We start from the raw sequence: 20218 nt of genomic DNA, 5'->3' as shown, positions 1-20218 counted from the left end.
AAAGTTCGTGCAAGTCCTATGTTAAAACGCAAAATCTGCGATTTCGGCTGACCTGTCAATCAAAATGGCCGCCATTTTGTAAGTAAGGCCAACTTTTTTTTTGGCAACTTTGCTTTAAAATGTTCCTTAGGATGTCCCCTTTAAGAAAAAAATTGTCCCGGAGGATCGGCGGGGGGGGGGGGGTGCAATTACTCATATTGTCATATGCCGGACTAATACGTCAGTATATGCTATGGTAAAAAAAAAAAAAAAACAGAAAAATCGATCATCAAGTGATCCGATAAGTTCGCTAGTTAAAATGAAAAAATTGAAATATTGAAATTCTTGAGAAGTATACTCATAATTTTTACACATATCCCCGATCGATGATATCTTTCAAAACCTCCAAAACTGCCTGTTCGTGATGTGGTTTACGTACTTTTTTCCACGCTACTCGCTCAAGATCGGATGGAATGTCAAACCACGATGCATCTACAAATTCTGCAAGCTCCGGCAAATAATAATTTCTGATATCGTAATTTGGTATCTCATCAAGGCGCATCATTTGAGGAAGAAAGAATGCTACGGCTAAAAACGCATTCAACGAGTTTATTTTAAACTCCTCAACCACCTGTTCTTTGCTGGGAACCTGAACATCCGGAAATGGCTCTTGTAGCGATGAACAATACACATCTATCAACTCGTTCCAATACAAATCGCGTGTTTTTTGATCTGTATTCATATACAAGATCAACGCCAGATCAATAATAGGGCTGCAATATCGACAGCACGGTAGATCGAAGAATTTCACATCAACAGGTTGTCCCGCAGCGTTGTATTTCAACATTACATTATTTCTAAGGAAATCTCCGTGACATAAGACTGCCATCGGTTCTCGAGCAGTTTTAAACATACGACACATAAACTCATCGGCATCTTTAAGGATACCTCGAATAAATTCAGCTTTTTTTGCGTATCTTTCGTCTTTCGATATCACGTCGATGTGATGATCGCTATTGATGTTTATAAAGCCCAGCTTTTCTTTCGTATCGGTGTAATTAGTATTGATCAAGTTACTCACCAAAGAGTAAAACTCTCGAGGAGATTTACTTTTGGCGTAGTACGAATAAGCGTGAAAATGAGCTAGTTTTTTCACAATCAGACGTAATTCTTCGATATCCAAGAATGTTCTAGCCTTCGCCAAACGGTATCCACTAGCTGATAAATTTTCCAAGATGATTATAGCAGCTTCGTCTTCCAATAAATATCCTCGACCAAGGGTCACATCACCGTAGTAAAATTTCGGGAACATGCTCCAAATATCTTGGCTGAACGATGCAAAAAACGGTATGATTCGACTATAAACGAAGATTTCATTGGAAAAAGTCACATCGGTGAATTTGGATCGAATCTCGGTGTCGGAAACTAGCATCTGTTTCACCATGATCGAATCGCCGCATTGTTTCTTTCCGCGCTCGTCTTCGTAAATTATCCGGCCAAAAATCACCTCCGAATTATAACCGTCTGTCGAATCGGAATTTTCTGTTTCGAAAAACACAGAATAAACTTGATCCGGTGATGCCAAATCATCGCGCGAGAGTTCTCGTCGATACCGAGGATTTTTTGCGAAACATTTGTATATCGCGTGCTCTACGTACATTTGCGAATTTGCCATGATTCGTGGAAACAATTTTTTTTCAAATTCGGGTATAAACGTATCAATATTTATAGCACTCGATGCCGGAAACAATGTTTCAAATTGTAATTAAAGCGCACAAAACAAGTGTGAATATAATCATTTCAAGATGAGAATATGAATGACGCAGATTAAGATGGTAGAAAGGTAACTAAGTAGGTATACCACAGAAATAGTGTGGTTCACAAACACATACCCAATTATTTATTATGATAAAGCAACTGACAACTTCTTATCGCTAACAACAGGGTGAAAGGTTCAATTAGTAAGAATTATCTTGAATGAAATTAATTGTCTTATAAATACCGACTGTGAGGAAAGGTTTCATTATTATAGAAATTCTTCTAGCTTGAACAGTGTTGCCGTTCTGAAAATTTAAATCCCGCCAGATTGATCTAAAAAAATAGCTAAAAACCGCGAAATTTCCCATGGAAAATAGGTAGATTTCCCGCTAGATCAACATTTTTGAAAAGTCCCACTTTTACAATAAAAATATGCAAGTTGTAATAGGGTGGAAGCTCAAGCCTGAGTATAGGTGAAAGAGATCATAATCCCTTCCTATAGTGGTGAGACTCAGAATAATTTACCAAAGGTAGAATTATTCACTTGACTTGCCAAGATAGCTCTGAGCACACGAATGCTACTCATTCATAAGTTCCAAACTACACATACTATGTTGTCGATAAATAAAATAAATTCATTTGACACAAATACTATCAACTAACAATACTGGCAACTCTGTTGAAAAATGATGTTTAATCCTCCTAGCGGCCAGGCAAGTAACTAAATCCTATTAGAAGCATTCTGATTGGTTGAATTGAATTTTGCGGGATAATGATGTTTTATCAGTTCGTTTTTTTAGTTTGTTGTGTGTGTTGTGTGGTACTACTGATATCCGCGAGATTTAAATCGACCAATCACAGCCCTTGACATAAATGCCTATTAATTACTGTTACTTGCCAAGTCGGTCAGATAGCGCCCTTGTTGCGACAAAAACGCCCAATGTATTTTAAATGGAGTTGCCAGTATTGTTAGTTGATAGTATTTGTTTGACACAACAATTTAACTGATTTATTAATACGTAATTATACAAAGGCACATATTGGATCTCTCGATCAAAGAAGTTGCCTAGGCTCCGTATCAAGGCAGAATACTTACACAACAGACCAATAATTATCAAGTAGCTATAAGCGACTCGTGACAATTTACCTATTTGAAATCATCACGAGTGTACAAAAGAATACTCAGTCAAATACATAATTAAGTTATGTAATCAAACCATTAAAATAAATAAGATAGGTAGCTATACCTCTAGATAGGTACCTATCCCAACTCACCAATCAATCGATGAAATTAATTGACTTCGAGGATGAATGCATTTCAGCATTCAAATAACACTGTTCACGTTCTCCACTCTATCAGGGGCCCTACTAATACTAAGGGCAGCATGGAATCCTTAACTAAAAGAAGTCTACTTATAAAATGTTGTAATATTGAGAGATGACCGGTAACATCCTCAATAAACAATTATGATGCCTAATAAGCAATCGTCGGATTGCATTATGTATTATTAAAAACAAATTACTTTATAGGTACTTCCGTAGAAGGATTTTTATAACAAATGGAAGTCCGCGTCGAAAGCGCGAAGTCCACACTATATTCACATGACAAGACGTCGTTTACTGCAGGTTAAACATCAAGTGAAGATTTAGCGCCAAAATACCTCTATTTATACTTTAAATTGTCTTTTGGCGCGAAATATTCCTTTAATATTCACCGCCAAAAGCCGCCATGTTTGATGAGAGCGAAGGGTTTAACGACCTAATGCTAAAATAGCCATAAATAACACATAGCCGAATACTTTCAGTACAGTAGGTACATAAAGTCTGCATCACCTCACAGGGTGGTAGGCAAGATGCACTATGTCAAAGTTTCATTTTTTTGTCAAAAATCAATAAAAATTGTAGTTTTTTTGCAAAAATTTTTTAAAAAGCCTCATTTTTTTCCAAAAATTGTTTCAAAGTCTCGTTTTTTGTCAAAATTATCAAAATGTTTCTTCCATGTCAGAAATTGAAAAAAATGTTAAAACTTGAAAATTGATTGTTGAGGAGATTTTTTCAATTTCTGACATAAAAGAAACATTATTTCAATAATTTTGACAAAAAAACGAGTCTGTAAAGCAAATTTTGGAAAAAATGAGGCTTTTGGATTTTTTTTTGTAGAAAACTACAATTTTTAATGATTTTTGGCCAAAAAATGAAACTTTTCAGCATATTTTTTTTTAAAGTAGGTTTTTATGAAAAAAGCTAGAGTTCTCACTAGCACAGTGCAAAATCGCTAGACTTCCCGCTAATAGCTAGATTGGAAATATCTGTGCGATTTTCCTGAACCAAAATCGCTAGGAACAGCTAGAAAATCGCTAAAACGGCAACACTGAGCTTGAACATGAAAAAAAAAATTGTGAAATCATCTTTGAAAATCATACTGACAGATCTTTTTCCAAAACATATCAATTTTCATTGTTTTGTATTGTAAGATTTCATTACTTGAAGACATAGCCAACATTTTTGTTAGTTCACGTTCGGCTTCGTTTACATCAAACTCTGAAAAATTTCGGAATTTCTCTCGGAGATGTGGTATAGCAACTTTCTCTGATGTTAAACTAAAAAGATGCTTAGGCCCAAAAAAAAACGAAATTAGTCGAAACACGAATCGGTTATAGTCCAAGAGCTATACCACTGCGATTGGGCCGAAATAACTGAAAGCTGGGGATGGTCTCAAAAGTTAGTATACATACCCCTATTTTGAAAACACTTGGTCTGCCGATCCGAAGCTGCTGCTTTAAAGCTCAGTGAAAGCTCAACAGTTCAAAATTTTCTGAACTTTCAGCTGAGAAAACTGATGGCTGAAATTGGTGCCTAATTATAGATTTTTCGCGCTGAATCCGAATATATCGGTCTGCCGACCCTTAAGTGTCGCCAAAGCCCCGCCAGACTGGGTCAAAAGGGGAGCAAATTTGATAAATTTCATGTTTTTGGGCTAAATTCTCATAAAGAGCTACAAAATCGGGTTAAAAATTATTATCAAGCAGTTTAACGGAATGCTCCATGGCTAAGATGATTTTTAGGAACCGAAATTTTTCAAAATTTTCATTTTTTGGGAGGTGGGGCGTGAGGGGAGCATAAATAAACTCAGCAAATATAGCCTTGTGATGCATCAAAATATATGTTTTTTGAGCCGTAGAATTCAATTATGGCAATATTTTTCACATTGGTGGACAATACGGTCAAAAAACATATATTTTGATGTATCACAAAGCCATATTTGCTGAACTCATTAACACTCCCCTCACGCCCCACCTCCCAAAAAATGAAAATTTTGAAAAATTTCGGTTCCTAAAAATCATCTTAGCCATGTTCAGCATTTTTTTTTTAGCCATGTGGTAAGTTTCTTGCAATTTAGAGAGTTCTTCACATCGATTTGAACTTCCAGATATATATGTGCTTATTTGGCGAATAAGATCTTCAGGACTACGAGGTAATTGAGCACAAGCGCGGCGTGTGTAGCAATTCTGACGAATGGCAGATGCAACGCATCAAAAATACCATGAGATTTTCTGCTCTCAAACGCGAAAAAAACGAATTCGTTTGGCCTATCATTACATTGGCATTATCACATGCCATGCCAACAATATTCTTCATTGATAACCCATGTTTTTTTTGTTTTTTTTTTTCGATACCCTCATAAAAGCCTTGTGGCACGTTGAGGCGGTGAGGGTGTGCCCAAATCTGTATCCAGATATTCAAACCATAAATTTATAAAAAATAAAATGAAAAAAAAAAAGGTTTTTGGATACATTTTTTGAACTCATTGAACATGTTCTCAGCAGTGCACGAGGTAACATATAATGGTATCATTTCTAATAAACTGGTTTTCACCTCACCGGTATGAATATCATAATAACGAATTAGAACACACATTTGTTTTACATTTGATACATCAGTCGTTTCGTCAGCTAAAATGGAAAAAAATTTGTTCTCAACTTCTTCTGTAATTTCTTTCACTGCAACTGGGGCTAACATGTTTTTGATAAGACTAGTGCATTTGCGTCTACATAAACCAATTTTCTGGCACATTTCCGAATCCGTGACAGTGAATGTGTTCTGTAATAGCGGAACTAAATTATCAACTAAAGATAAAGCTATATTATGTTTGGCAAAAAATGCACTGAGAGAAAGTTCAGCTTTTTACTAGAGCCCAGAAAAGATTCAATTACCGACTTAGTTCATGCAGGGTAGTTGTAGAATATGCTTTTGGTTTACTTGATCATGTGTGGCTAAACGTTTCAAAACCCTGGAGTAAATTCTCCAAGCATTCTTGTTCATTTGCACCAAATATTAAAATATCGTCAAAATACACAATTACACCACGTAAACCAGCTAATATTCTCTTCATGATCTCATGAAACTCGCCTGGTGCTGTTTTGACTCCAAATCCCAATCGATTAACATGGTAAGTACCTGTATGAGTAGAAATCGTTAAAATTTCAGCACTCCCTTCATCGATTTCGCAATGTAAGTATGCTTTGAATCAATCTAATTGACAATGTACCCGAGCACCTTTTAGTTGAGGCAATAATTCACTTATTTTCGGAATTGGAAAATGATTATTGACGAGCTGTTTATTTACAGCCACTTTATAGTTGCCACACAATCGCATTTTATTGTTTTCTTTCTTGATTGGTACCACTGGCAAACCCCAGGCATTGGTATCGACCTTGGTTATGAAACCATCTCGTTCCAATCCATCAAGTTTGTGATCAACTGCTGCATGTAATGCATATGGAACTTCTCTTGCACAAATGTATCTGGGCCTTGCATTTCTGCATAAGCGAAGTTTAACCTTGACACCAGGAATTTTACCAACACGTTGCTCGAAAACCTTTGGAAACTTATGTTTGAGCTCCTCTATTGTTGGTAAACTATGAACTGGCTGAAGAATTGTCTCAATCGAGTTAACTATTGATTTTCTTCAGGTCAATATCGAGATGACGGATCCATACTCGACCTAATAACGCTTCGAAACGATCTGGGACAATGTATAATTCTTCTTTCAAACTCTGGTCCAAAAATTGAACATTAACTTCGGCTATACCCAAAGGTACAAATCAAGCCTTTGTTATAATCTAAATTTTGGCTGACAATTCGTAGAACAGGTCTATTATTATTTCCTTAGAGTTTCTCATAGTGTTTGATTGCATAAGTTCTCAAATCAACAAATTGATAAAAAAAAATGGCAGCACAAAATGACATATTGAAGAAAAAAACAATGTTCACACATTTTAAAAAATCACTATATACGATAGGTACGTATAATTCCACCAGCATTCTCACTGAAGAACTAAGGGATGACTGAGAATACTTTTTCAATTTATTGCAAACGACTTGTTTCTGACTCATTATCTTAAGGAATTTGTATAAAAAAAAAAAATTCCAGGAATCTGAGAGGGATGATTTTAGGTGAATGCAAATTCTGACCACTTAATTAATGTGTATTTTGCAATAAAAAGAAAAGTAGGTAAAACATATTATAGACAAAAGTCGGATTTTTGAATGAAAAAAATAATGCAAATTAAGATTTACATGTACAGGTAGTAGACTATTAATCACCTTTATATTGAAGTACATATATGTGTTGACGTATATGCGTCTGTAGAGTGTTTTAAAAAGGCAATCAAGATATTGTATTGTGGGCGGCTTTAAATGTATGGTCAAAAGAGAGACGATGCACTCACTCTATGATTAAATCAGTGTTACATTTGATACTTTCATTGAAGTATGAAATAAAGCAAAGTTAACTGGTCTTATTAAGTATGTTTTTTTATAATTAGTTTACTTTACAATGCGAGTTTTAATTACATTTTAGTATACAAAACAATAAGCAAGTCAAAGTAAAATGGAATTGTATTTCTTTTCGATCTCACAAATTCGTAGTTGATTCGTTAGATCGTGAATACTCGCATTCAAAATTAGTTAAAACGTCCTCCGCGACCACCTTGGCGATTATTGTACTGGTGACCACCTCTGCCTCGAAAATTGCCTCTATATTGACCTTGTCCTCGACCATGCCATTTATTTCGACAGTATTTCCGAATGTGGCCTTTGCCACCACAACCAAAACAGGAAATTCCAGTTAGGACATTTTGATTCAAACTGTCTGTTGAAACCTTGTCTATTTTATCTCTGCAGCCTTTGGCTATAAATTTGGCCTTTACAAAGCTAATTTTGACTTTCCTGCTGGCAAACCATCAATTACATGTTTTTGATTTTTTTTGATTCCTTACGGACTCGTTTTTGACCTGTGCTTATACCTAACTGGAAATCTTCGTCTAGCATTTGCCAACCAATCTAAACGTTATACTTACTTGGATACTAAAAAAAAACCTAGATTTTTTTTAAAATAAATTTTGATAATGAAACTTTATAAGTAGGTAGGTATATAACGAACACAATAACGTTATTTTTTAAAATATAAAACGTTATACTTACATACTAAAACAAAAAAAAAAACTAGATTTTTTTAAAAAAATATCTGTTGTCACACAGCCTCCTGTGTAGAAATATTTGGATACATTTTTCTTTCTTTTTCATCATTTTTGAAATGGAAAAATAAATCGATTTCTTCGTTTTAAAAACGATGAAAAAGAAATGAAAAATGTATCCAAATATTTCAAAATATCACAATGTTTTACTTAGGTAAATCTAAAAAAAAAATGCATTGCATTTAAACTTAACATGCATTCATACACACACACATATATATACACAGACAGACGGACATACAGACGAATCAAAAATTTCAAGCAAATCACAAATATCCAAACACACACACACACACTCGCAAACACTTAAGAATACGACGAAATTAATTTTTAATCAACTAAAAAAGAAAATACTTAAAAAGAAAAAAGTAGATCGTGTTCATCAATTCGAATTACATTTGGAGTTATCGAAGTTCTCTCGAATCGTTTCTGAAACAAAGAAAAATAAAACAAAATTAATTAAAATGATGCAAAAAAAAACATGAAAATTTGATTATCTATGTATGAATGATAGCTTATGTAATCGTGATGAAATGAAAACGAATCGATTTTCATTTCATCACGATTACATAAGCTATCACCAAAAGAGTGTATGTAGTAATTGTGATCAAATGAAAACGAAAATCGATTCGTTTCATTCGATCACGATCATATGTACATAAACTATCAAGGTTATTGAATGAAAAACTTACGCATTTTCAAAACCACTGTAGTGATACGTCAAACCATTGAAACCGTAAGAGAAGGACGAGTTGTACGATGGGCTCCCCCACCCTTCGTATGGAGGAACATTTTGTAATGTAAAGTACGTTCCATCTTCGCGTGTGCTGAAAACAAACAGGTAAAAAAAAACATTTAGTTACCTACCTGCTAAGAGGGAAAAACTCGTACCTGTATGTGTTTACTTACACTCGAGTTGCTTTTCATGTATAAAAAGCTCAGTTGTTATTTAGTAAGAGAGATCATTTATGTGAACATATTTAAAAGCACTATGTACTCACTACTGATTCTTTTTTTCCCTTTGATTCTTTATATCGATCAAGTCATTGACTAATCTTATGGGAATTCTATATTGCTCTTATCTCCATGGGTAGAAACACACTTCACGCCACCAGTGTTTTTTTTTCTAAAATTATATCAGCAGCCATGTAACCGCAACGAAGTCGGATTATAACTGTAAAAAAATGAAAAATATTAATCCTCAAGAAATGTGATGAATTCACCGAATGATTTCTTGAACCGGCATTACGAAAGTACATAATAATATGCTATTTGAAATAAATATGGAGTACTTACGTTCGTGGAGGTGTTGGTGGTAACTCCATATTTTCCATTTACAAATAAAACAATTAGATATGTGCCATCTTCATTTATTTCTCTTCTTGGCACACACAAAAGCAACAATTAAATTCAGCATGCAAAAATCTTAAACTCACTGCTATTCGTAAATAAAAAAGTAAGAATAGAATAAATGGAACAAATAACATGAATAGTTCAAGTTAATAACATAGAACAAATAAAAATCTTCGAATAGGTTATTCAAAACACATTTTTTTTTTTTTAACAGCGAACTATAATTTTCACTTAGAATTAATATAACAGGTATTTGCGAAAGTACCTGTTGAACCAATAAACGCGTAGGAAAAATACAACAAAAAGATTCAATTAATCAAATTAATCGAATATAACTGGGAATAGAACCAATAAAGAAGACATGTAGAATTAATTAAGATCCATTGGTCTTTTAACATTGAAAATAACAGGCTTTGAAAAGAGAGTATATCGGATTCTCTTAGCCGAGTTACTATGTCTTCTATATACGCTTAAAAATAGAAAAAATAAACAACGAAAAAACCACAAATTCATCAACTAAACAAAATAACAAGAACTAATAATAATAATACAAAGAAAAATAGATATTTATGCAAGTGCGGGACCGAAAACTAGTCAATAAAACGAAGTAAATGGGCAAGTCGATAAACCACATCAAAGTGGACAAAGGGGTGAGCGTAGATGATTCCCGCTAAGTCTACGTGATACGGCTGGACTCGATCCACTGTTTCTTCCAGGAACTCCAAGTAAGTGACTCCAGTTCTATCGAGTTGTGGTAAAATTCCCCTTTGCCACTCACGGTGTAGGGGGAGATTATGCAGATCTGGGGTGCTAGTTACTTCGATCCTTAGCTTCTAGGAAAGGATTCACGAAAGTAACGAATCTCTCTACATGAACAGGACCCTCTGAGTACCATTGGTTCAGTCCGAGAACCTCACGGGGGCCCAACCCTAGATATCGGTTGGGGTTTGAGCCAGAATAAATAAAACTCGTAAATTGGGAATTTACTCCTTGTTATTTCCTCTGGGTGAGTGACCAAGCCACCAATATCATCATAGGACGAATTTGAGTGTTGGGAAACGAATATTAATTACGTAAATAAGAACACAGATCTTCTTCAAGTACATCTAATTATCTCAAATTACGAGAAAAGAACAACATGAAGTTGATATCTCTTGAGAGTAATTATTGGAGAAGGAAAGGGAGGTTGAGAATTACTACAAATTCGTAGCCTATTCTCGGATTGGTATTTTTGGATAAAAAATTGGTAAAGAAAAGATAAATACCTGGGATTGTGTTGAGTTGGGAAGACAATATAATTAATTCCAACCATACTAGGAATTAATTAAAAATTGCTTGTTGTATGGTGTTACACTTCCGGAAGTTCCAATACACCTGACTTTATAGAATTAATAATTATAGGGAGTATCACAAGTCAGTGTGAAAAGATTCCCTATCCAATAAAATTGGATACGTAAATAAGAGGCACTTCCGTAAATAGTGACCCCTGAGCTCCATGTACTTGGCTAGTTTCATCCACTGCGTTATAGAACGAATAGAATTAGTAGAATGAATATTCTGTCCCCGAATCCACACTGGTAGCCCCCTAGGCTCGGAGAGTCTAGGAGAGCTGACCAGGCAGTTCGGCAGTACATTGGATACTGACTGTACAGTGAAACTAGCAACTATGAGCTTAGGGTAAAAATGAGTCTGGACCAAGCAGCAGAGGCAGCGGATGCGCGCGTTTCTAGGCTATGATTGGCTGAATATTATGTCATAAGATCGCGGAAATACCCATGTATTGATAGTATCCGCGAGCTGAATATTCGCGTCAGGTTGGGTAACATAAGAAATGTTTTTTCTCCCAGTTAGGTAGCAGAAAAAGCTGTTTTTTCTCCCTCTACAAATGCCCCGATTTAGGTGACAGATGAACAAGGGAGAAATATGGTACGTAAATCAATAAGAAGCGGGAGAATAGAATTAATAGAATCAATAATCTTCATATTCAGCATCAATAATCTGCGTGCCCAACCTATCAGCTAATCAATAGAATCAATAGAATCAATACTAATCATCCGCGCCCACTGCCCCGAATTATGTAGCATATTTACGTGCTTGTGAAGTGTGTACCGGAAGTAATAGAATTAATAAGAAATCCCTACAACTCAACCAAGATATTCCAGGGATAAAGATAGAAGAAAGATACATGGAAAATTAAACTCAAGAGTAAAAAATACAAAGTAGAAAAATGCACAAAAAGTTACAAAATACAGTAAGTGAAAAATGCATAAGTAGTTAAAGTAGAGAATAAAAAATAACAACAATATTTACAGTATGAAAAAATGAAAAAAGAATATCAGGTATTTTCGTAAATAAAAATTGAAACTTGAAAATACAATAGAAAAATATGAACTGGAAATATTCAAATGTATGTAAAAATTCATTTCCATGTATGAGAATAAAATTGTAAAAACTCATTATTAATTGTAACATTTTTTTTTTATTTAGGAGTACCAATGGGAAGAATACATACCGCATTGAAATCGTGCAGAGTCAACTTACGTGAATGCAGAATCAGTGAAGAAGGTAGGTCTAAATTGTTTATCGTGTAATAATCTAGCTTCTTGGTATGCCGACTGAAAGCCACTATGATATGTGGTAGGCTATCATAAATTGAATTCTGATGATGAATTAATCGAACTAATATAATATTTTCGGCTTGTTTTCCCTGGTACTCGTGTATGGTGTTTACAGGAAATCCTCTGCTGGCTAGTATTTGCTTTTCGTTTTGCGTAAATACTAGGTAATGAGAATCAATAGATTGAGGCAAATTATTGACGTTTTTCAACGTATGCAGGTACATTTCGTTGTATACTTGTGAAGTAGATAGCATTCCATGTTGATAAAATTCTGATAATAATGCTGTGGTGGTAAGAGTGCATCGAAATGAAATGTTCAAAAATTCTATTTCCGCAATTAAATACTCAGGAATGCAGGAAAAATGGATTGATGGTATAGGCGAGCGATTGATGTACTGTATTTGATGTCTGTCTCCGACTAAAATTACTTCTGAAGCTCGAGCTTTCTCTACTGCAAATATAATTTGGCCAAAGTGAATTAAGAAAGCTTCATCAATAAATATTCGAGAGTAGCGAGATGTATTTTGGCTCATCAAATAAGAATCAATAGTTCGGTAGTTTCGTCGTAGAGTAATTTCATTGATTGAAAGTCCATTTTTCTCATTAAAACGCCTGAGAAAATTCTCTGCACTGTCTTTCGTTGGGAATAAAACCAAATCACCATTATTTTGAATATGTTCAAAATGTATGTAGTTTTACCGCAACCTGGAACGCCTTGAACTAATTTGAAGCGAGGAATTAAAAGATGTTGAAGATTGATATTTTTGCACGCAAAGAATAAATCATAATCGCTGAGGATTCGTGTATCTTGCGTAACTACCAACTTGTTAGAATTAATTTCGAACGAATTAGAATCAATATCTGAAAATTTGAGTAAATTAATTCCATCACAGGCGTATTTGTAATTACTATGTCGAGGTGTTTGAGTAAATTTTTTAGAATTGATATCGTAGATTCCCAAGTCAAATTTAGGTAGAGTTAATTTTTCTGAGTTTTCGCATCTAGAATGAATAATGCTGGCATTCCACAGTGCTGAAATAGAATTTTGGTACCAAATGTTGATTTGCTCATTTGCCGCATAGAATAAATATGAATAAGTATTTTCTTGTAAATCAGCCATTCCTTCAAAATTGATAGAAATAATAGAATAAATAGAAATAATAAATCAGGTTTGAACTAAAAGGTTGTACTCGTTGTAAATGAACAAATGACTAGAAAATAGAAATAATATACATATTCTTTGAAATAATAAATAAAAAATAAATCTTGTCGCCGGGAAAAATAAAAAGAAAAAAGTGAAAAATAATACTAGCTTTTGATTGGCTTGAAAATTGAGCTATTTTTTTGTTTTTATGACGTAACCAGCGTTATCAATCACCGAACTGTATTTATCTATTTTATAAAAAATGATAATTGCGAAAATATCGATAGAATCAATAATACATGGTAATTAATACAAATCATTAACGTCGTTTTTCAGCTCTTCTAAAGCTCGGAGAGTTCGGTCGCTTGAGGTATGGTTTTCGTAGTCGCTTATCAGCTAGATATGGAATCAATCCCAGCAAGATTTCGAGATGGAAACTCTGCGGTAGTACTGGAAGATCGTTCTCGGTTGGACCCTGTTTATCGATTATTGTCTCAATTTCATGAAGGTAGATGATTCGTCGTGTATTACTGAATAATACAGCCTTGTATCGGAGCCAAGCGCGAAAATCTTTGCAAAGCTGATCATTTTCCTTAGTAAGTATAGGTGGTAAAAGTATGATTTTTGATACGTGCGTATTCTTAATAAAACATATCAGCTGCTTCGCATCTTCAATAATATCATCCAGCTTACGTTTGTCGGCAATGTCGCGATGTCCAATTGATAGTATGATATACTTCGGCAGCACAACGACAAATTTGCGCAAGTTCGATTGTAAATCTGTAATTGAGATTGAACGATTGATGAATAAATTGTTAGGCAGCTGATTGATAAGGTCAATGTTTCCTGCTACAGCATCGTCGACTATGCCATTAATAATTCCATCGCCAATTAACCAATGACTTTGTAGAAAATAAACAGGTTCGGGTCGTCGATCTGAACGCTTGAGTTTTCCAGCCACTAAATAGAAGTAAAATTGTGGCTCATGACAGTAATTTGCCATATCGCGCGGAAGTTGTCTATCTAAATAGAAAGGCAGTTCCGCTACTAAAGAGTGAAATGTGGCTGTTGTCACGATACCATTTTGAGGAATGCGCAGCTTCGAAAATACACCATATGTTGGTTTATGATAATATGTAATAGGCTGGTTCGGTCTTATATCAATTCTGTTGATTTTTAATCGTGCATTCTCTCTGTTTACAGGTATAATTGGAGCTGGAACAGGCGCTGCTTCGTGTACGTGTGTTGGAGCCGATGGCTGGAGTACTGGATGAAAGACTTCTTCGAAGTTGATATCTGATGTAGTCGATGAAGCTGAAGAAATCGAGTATTGATCGCATTGACGTGGAGGTACATATCCAGATGTTGAGGGCTGAAGGTCGGAATTTTCGGCGACAAAGCTTTCTAATGCTGCACGTAATTTTTCAACTGTAATCGTAGGTTTAGCAGACGTACCGGAATCAGATGGCAGCGGCGAATCGATTTTGGCTGGAACAGCAGCTTTTTCATCATCAGAGCTCGATTCGGACAGATTTATCTCAGGAATGGCGATCGCTGGCATCGACGCTGGAGCGGAGGTTTGTAATGTTTTGATCAGCTTATCTTTCTCTCGAATTTCTTCGGTTAATGCTGCATTTTGTCGTAGGAGCTGTTGAAGTTCAGAAGCGAGCTGGGAATTACGTTCGTGCTGATTATTCATCGCGATATTCATCTCAGTGAGCTGAGCTCTGGTAGCGTTATTGATGATAAGGCGAATGCTTTCGGCGATTGGTGATTTTTGAACGACGATTTCACGTAGCGCTTTGATATCAATATTCGCGACGCACTTTTTGAACGGACAAGGTATTTTTCGCTCTTTAAGAGTTTTTGTTTTAATCATAAAGCATTTCAAGTGCACCAAATGGTTACACTCCTTACCAGTGATTAATACCGCAGGTCCAGTGGCACCGGACGGAGGAACAGCGAGCGAACCGTCACAGAAAGGGCAGACAGCTATCGAGAGCTCACAAGTATGATCAATTTCCGCGTTGGCCATAGCACTGGCAAATTAATTAGACTTAATAATTATGATTATAGAATGAATAACCGGAAAATCGAATAAATAAACGGCTTGAGTAACGAACGAACTGAACGAAGACATACAATCCTTACGAAGAATAAATTACTTATGAAGACAGAATCAGTACTTGCGTAAATTCCTGGTGCAGAAAATGGCCTAAAAGGCTGACGGTGGAAGGGATTATCTCGCAAATATCTTGTTAAATGTTGGGTAAAGGGAGTAGAAAGCTATCTGCGATAGCTGTAGATTATCGCTAGATGTCTGGCAAATTCTATATTTAATCCCTTATCTGTTGTAGACAGCATTGTTAGAATAATTGCATTTTAGAAGATATATTTGTTGATAATTTCTGTCTGTATGCTATTTTTATCCTTGAATAAATAGAATCAATAGAATCAATATCGTGTATTAGTAAATTTTCTTTTTGACGAATCATTTTCAGCAAATTCCACCTTCTCACCAAATAGAACAAGTTAAACTCTGTCAGGATAGGTAAAATGTACTCGTGGACATTCTCAAAGCAATGAATAATCTCCGAGTTGGTAATTAATGATATCAACGTTGTATGATGTTAAAATAAAGTCGAAATATGATATTTACGCGTTCACGATGAAATAATATGAAATAATAACTGAAACTTCTTTGAAGAGATGAAATCAGGAAAGTATGTGCACAAAATGGCTAAATAGAACTAATGGCAATCATTCCCAGTATTATTATTCAAACGACGTATCGTAATATCACCATTCTCTTGAACATATTAAATGATAATTATTTACAGGTTAAGAACTCAAGTAGAATCTTCTCTTTCGAAATGATACGATATAAGGAATTACTCTTAGAGATATGCATTTCTAGATATGTTGATTTCGCATTGTAATTAATTGAATTAATTGAAGCTGTAATTGAACAAATGAAACAATAATGTTCATGCCATTTTTTTTTTTATCTTCAGCACAACAAAAGGAACATAACTCACAGCTATTCAAATTGCAATAATAACAGAATCAATATAACATAGAACAAGTAGAAATAATATTTGAATAGGTATTTCAAAACTCAAAAATCAACGAACTTAGAATTAATAGAACTAATATAAACTGGTAATTTCGTAAATACCTGTCAGTAAGAAAAATGCGACTAAAAATCCAAATTAATAGAAATAATACACGAAGACATGTAAAAAGAATAAAGGTGATATCGAAAATAACAGGCTTTAACGTGGAGATAATATCGAATGCTCAGCCGAATCGCCATGTCTTCATTTCAAACTTAGAAATAGAAAAAATAGAAAAAATAACAAAATTCACAAATTCAAACAACGAAAAAACAGAAAACAAAAGATTTACGCAAATGACGGGTATAGAATTAATCGAAATAACGCAACATATGAGCCAAACGGTAAATGATATCAAAGTGTACGAACGGATGCGCATATATGATGCCGGCGAGGTCAGCATGGTAAGGCTGGACGCGATCTACTGTTTCTTCTAAAAATTGCAGATAGGTAACGCGAGATCTGTCTAATTGAGGCAAAATTCCTCGCTGCCATTCGCGATAAGATCGACGAGTCTCCGCATCTGGTCGTCGGTCAGCAATGATTATCGGGAGGATGAGAATTCGCTCCACGCGCTGGTCTAACAAAAATTGAATCAACGCTGACGTGTTTATTCTGGCCGTATGCTCGGACTCAAGCGTTAGGTCGTGTCCTCCCATGGCCACTACGCAGAATCGAGGTACGTTACGAGCGTGCTGTTGGATGTTGTGGCGAAGGCGTTTGGCCGAAAGAAAACTTCCTGCGAAGCGGCTACGGTCCCAGCGACTTTTCAACGTTGGATCTCGTCTCAGCGGTTCTCTCGCAACACCGTGAGCAAGACCGTCGCCAATCACCCACCATCCGTTCAGGAAAATATGGGTGGTTGGACGGCGGTCGTCCGGTGACCAGCTCGTATAAACTGAAGAATACATCTGCTGGCTATGCAGAGTATACTCGTGACGAAGCTCGCGCTGAATCTGCGGGTTGAAAGTATAGCCAGACTGGTTCAAAATAGCCATAATATTTCCACGTCGATGTGGAAATACAGCGCTCTGGACGCCACCATCGTAGACGCGTATTTCGCGCCTCGTTCTAAAGTCTTCGTACGGGGCGTCTTCATCATCTAGCAACGGTTGGCCACGAGGTTGATGGTCATTGCGCTGTTCGGTTGCATTCCGCATAACGTGGTTTACCAAGACGTTATTGGAGTTGTAAAATGAAGAGAAAACGTTACGTGTACTAGGCCGGAAAGGCTCACGAAATCGCGACGGTCCGGCAACGTTTCCTACTTCTCCCAGTTCTGGCGCTACTAAAACTGGTCCAGAATTCGATGGGTGAGGCTCCTCGAGGTTTATATCGTCGAGATTAGGAGCGGATGGAGCTGGAGCATTGACCGCAGTTGGAACCGACTCTGGAATTACACCATCTTGAGCATCTCGCTCTTGGTCCATACGGCGTTGCATCTCTCGTTCTTCTGGAGAATAAATGGAATTAATTAGAAACAATTGATCAAAATCACGATTAGGTAAAGTAATTTTAGAGTTTGAGATGCGTAAATTTGCAATAGAATTAATAGAATTACCGTTCGGTTGAACAAATCCTTCTGCAAACGCTCGATCAATTGGTTCATTAAGGTCGTTGCGCTCATCGACGTCTTGACAATTGTTGGCTCCATTATCGTTATTTGCGCAATTATCTGGAGCTCGATCTTCTTGATTTTCGGCGGCATGAATATTTTCATTTCCAGCAGCCTGATTATCGTGATTTATCATCTGATGCTGCGCATCACCGATGTCGTCGTCGTCATCGTTATCTCGACGGTTGAGATCATCTTCGAAATCTGGGATTATAAAGCACGTATCGGTTATAAAATTACTCCATTTTGGAATATATCGATGCGGGCTATAATCAATATAATTACCTTGGTAATCTTGCGCCGGTCGCCTAAGTCGAGTAATTTCGCGTTCTAAATCTGCGATTCTTCCGGTCATAATTTCATTCTGCGCTACCGCATCACGAAGCGAATCATTTAATGAATTGATGCGCTCACGCTGGAAATCAATCGTGTCGCTGAGATTTGCGATTCTTTGCCGGTGTCCAGAGTTGGTGCAAATATTGTCAGGCGTCTCGTAGCGGAAAATAACACTGTGATAGTGTTGTCGAATCAAAATCGCACCGCAACTTCGATGTTGACATTTTGCGGGGAGATAGCGGTAATTGCCGGCGGGCGTACGTTGCTCAGTTAAGCTTTTAACGCACTCGCGATGGTAAGTATGTGGACAGGTTTCATTTCGTACAGTTTCTTGTCCTGCCACGAACTCCTCCCCGCAGTACTGGCATACCGGAACACGATACCTTTCCATTGGCCTAGAGGACAGAAAAGAATCAGTGTCAGATGAGTTATCGCTGGAATCTTCGATGCTTATAGATTGGATAAAATCCGTTGGAAAATCTAATCGAGAAAAGTTAGGTTCGTATACACGTATATCATCCATATAGAAAGTATTACACAGCGAATCAAAAGTATTTTCCCATAGCCCTTCTTTAAATCTGGCTCGATCAAATTCGCGCTGTTTTAAGAAAGATGAATTTTCTGGCTTCTTGAATGAGTATTGATTGCCATTCCATGTGATAAATTTATGAATATTCATATCGATAATAGAATTAATAGAAGTAATAGAATAAATGGAAATAATCAATACCTTTTTCACGAAAATCGTAGCGAACAAACGAACAAATCTCAGCAAAACAACCAATGATATAGGCAGAACGAATAAACTGGAGAAATAGCAGTGCGTAAGTACAAGTTTCACGAGCGAAATAGAAATAATATGAATAAATTGCTGGTCAATTTACCTTTCCGCAGATTCCGGTTCAATAATTGTCGAACAAATCAATATCTTCGTCAATTGAAACAATTAATCACAGCAACTAGGTTCGATGCTAAATGAACAAAGTAGAATGAATAGAATTAATCGTTCATCTGGATTTTTGGTTGAAATAGAATTAATATGTCGTACCAGTAACAAAACGAAGCTGGATCATATCGTGAATAAATTCTTGAACAATTCGGTTCACCAATCAACGAAAATCTGCGATGAAACACTCAGATTAATAAATTGACGATAAAAACAGCAATGTACTTAGGCTAGCTGGCAAAAATACACGTACAGAACCGAAGTTAAATGTTGAATTTTGATTTACTCTTTCTCAAATTTGAAAGATTACTTCAAATAGAACAAATAGAATAAATAGCACGTGAAAATTTCGTAATTATCTTCAATTTGAATCAATTATTAAAACAATAGTTGTCTAGGTAGCCTAAAGCACATGGTGAGATGGTAGGTACGAATGTACGTGTGTTTTACAGCAGAATCGGTGAACGATGCAAATTATAAACGATTAAATCAACACTTGTACTTACAATTCAATAGAATAAATTATTCTCCAGGTATTGTGACGTATTTTTCGCGTTGAACACACGAGATGGCGAATAAATGGCTGGAATTTTTCAAACTAGTTTAAATAATCGAACAAATATGAAAAATAGAGTAAACGAACCAAGAAAATACAGCACTGCGTAAATCTTACCGATTATAGAAATAATAAGAACGAAATTAAACTTTGAAAGAATAGAAAAAATTTCACCACGTTAGAGATGTACGCACTAAACACAAAGAGAAGCAAAAGTCGAATGATGAAATGGTAGGTTCGATGCGTATGCTTTGGCTG

The 20218-nt window shown here is 35.9% G+C and overlaps 2 protein-coding genes across 2 annotated transcripts; both read right to left on the bottom strand.

Moving 5' to 3' along the window:
- Positions 1-315: 315 nt before the first annotated feature.
- On the bottom strand, positions 316-1860 carry LOC135841926 (uncharacterized). The gene has a single exon (XM_065359147.1). The coding sequence runs from the start codon at positions 1652-1654 to the stop codon at positions 347-349; it is 1308 nt and encodes a 435-aa protein (XP_065215219.1). The 5' UTR covers positions 1655-1860; the 3' UTR covers positions 316-346.
- Positions 1861-16412: 14552 nt separating this feature from the next.
- On the bottom strand, positions 16413-19137 carry LOC135840633 (uncharacterized). Its single transcript, XM_065357256.1, has 3 exons — positions 18408-19137; positions 18069-18326; positions 16413-17960 (listed from the first exon to the last, which is right to left on the bottom strand). Exons 1-3 carry the CDS (start codon positions 19135-19137, stop codon positions 16819-16821), a joined length of 2130 nt encoding a protein of 709 aa, XP_065213328.1. The 3' UTR covers positions 16413-16818.
- Between the last annotated feature and the right edge of the window lie 1081 nt (positions 19138-20218).

The sequence above is a fragment of the Planococcus citri genome, chromosome 3 (genome assembly GCF_950023065.1).
Source record: "Planococcus citri chromosome 3, ihPlaCitr1.1, whole genome shotgun sequence".
NCBI classification, from domain to species: Eukaryota; Metazoa; Arthropoda; class Insecta; order Hemiptera; family Pseudococcidae; genus Planococcus; species Planococcus citri.
Note: the sequence above shows the minus strand (reverse complement) of the source record. Positions and strands in the feature narration are given on the sequence as shown.

Bases quoted from the DNA above. Each gene is read 5' to 3' on its own strand.
- LOC135841926 (XM_065359147.1), bottom strand. From the start codon at position 1,654: ATGGCAAATTCGCAAATGTACGTAGAGCACGCGATATACAAATGTTTC.
- LOC135840633 (XM_065357256.1), bottom strand. From the start codon at position 19,137: ATGAATATTCATAAATTTATCACATGGAATGGCAATCAATACTCATTC. The intron at 18,327-18,407 runs GTAATTATATTG...TTATAATCCCAG, and splicing joins ACCGGCGCAAGATTACCAAG to ATTTCGAAGATGATCTCAAC. The intron at 17,961-18,068 runs GTAATTCTATTA...TTTATTCTCCAG, and splicing joins AGGATTTGTTCAACCGAACG to AAGAACGAGAGATGCAACGC.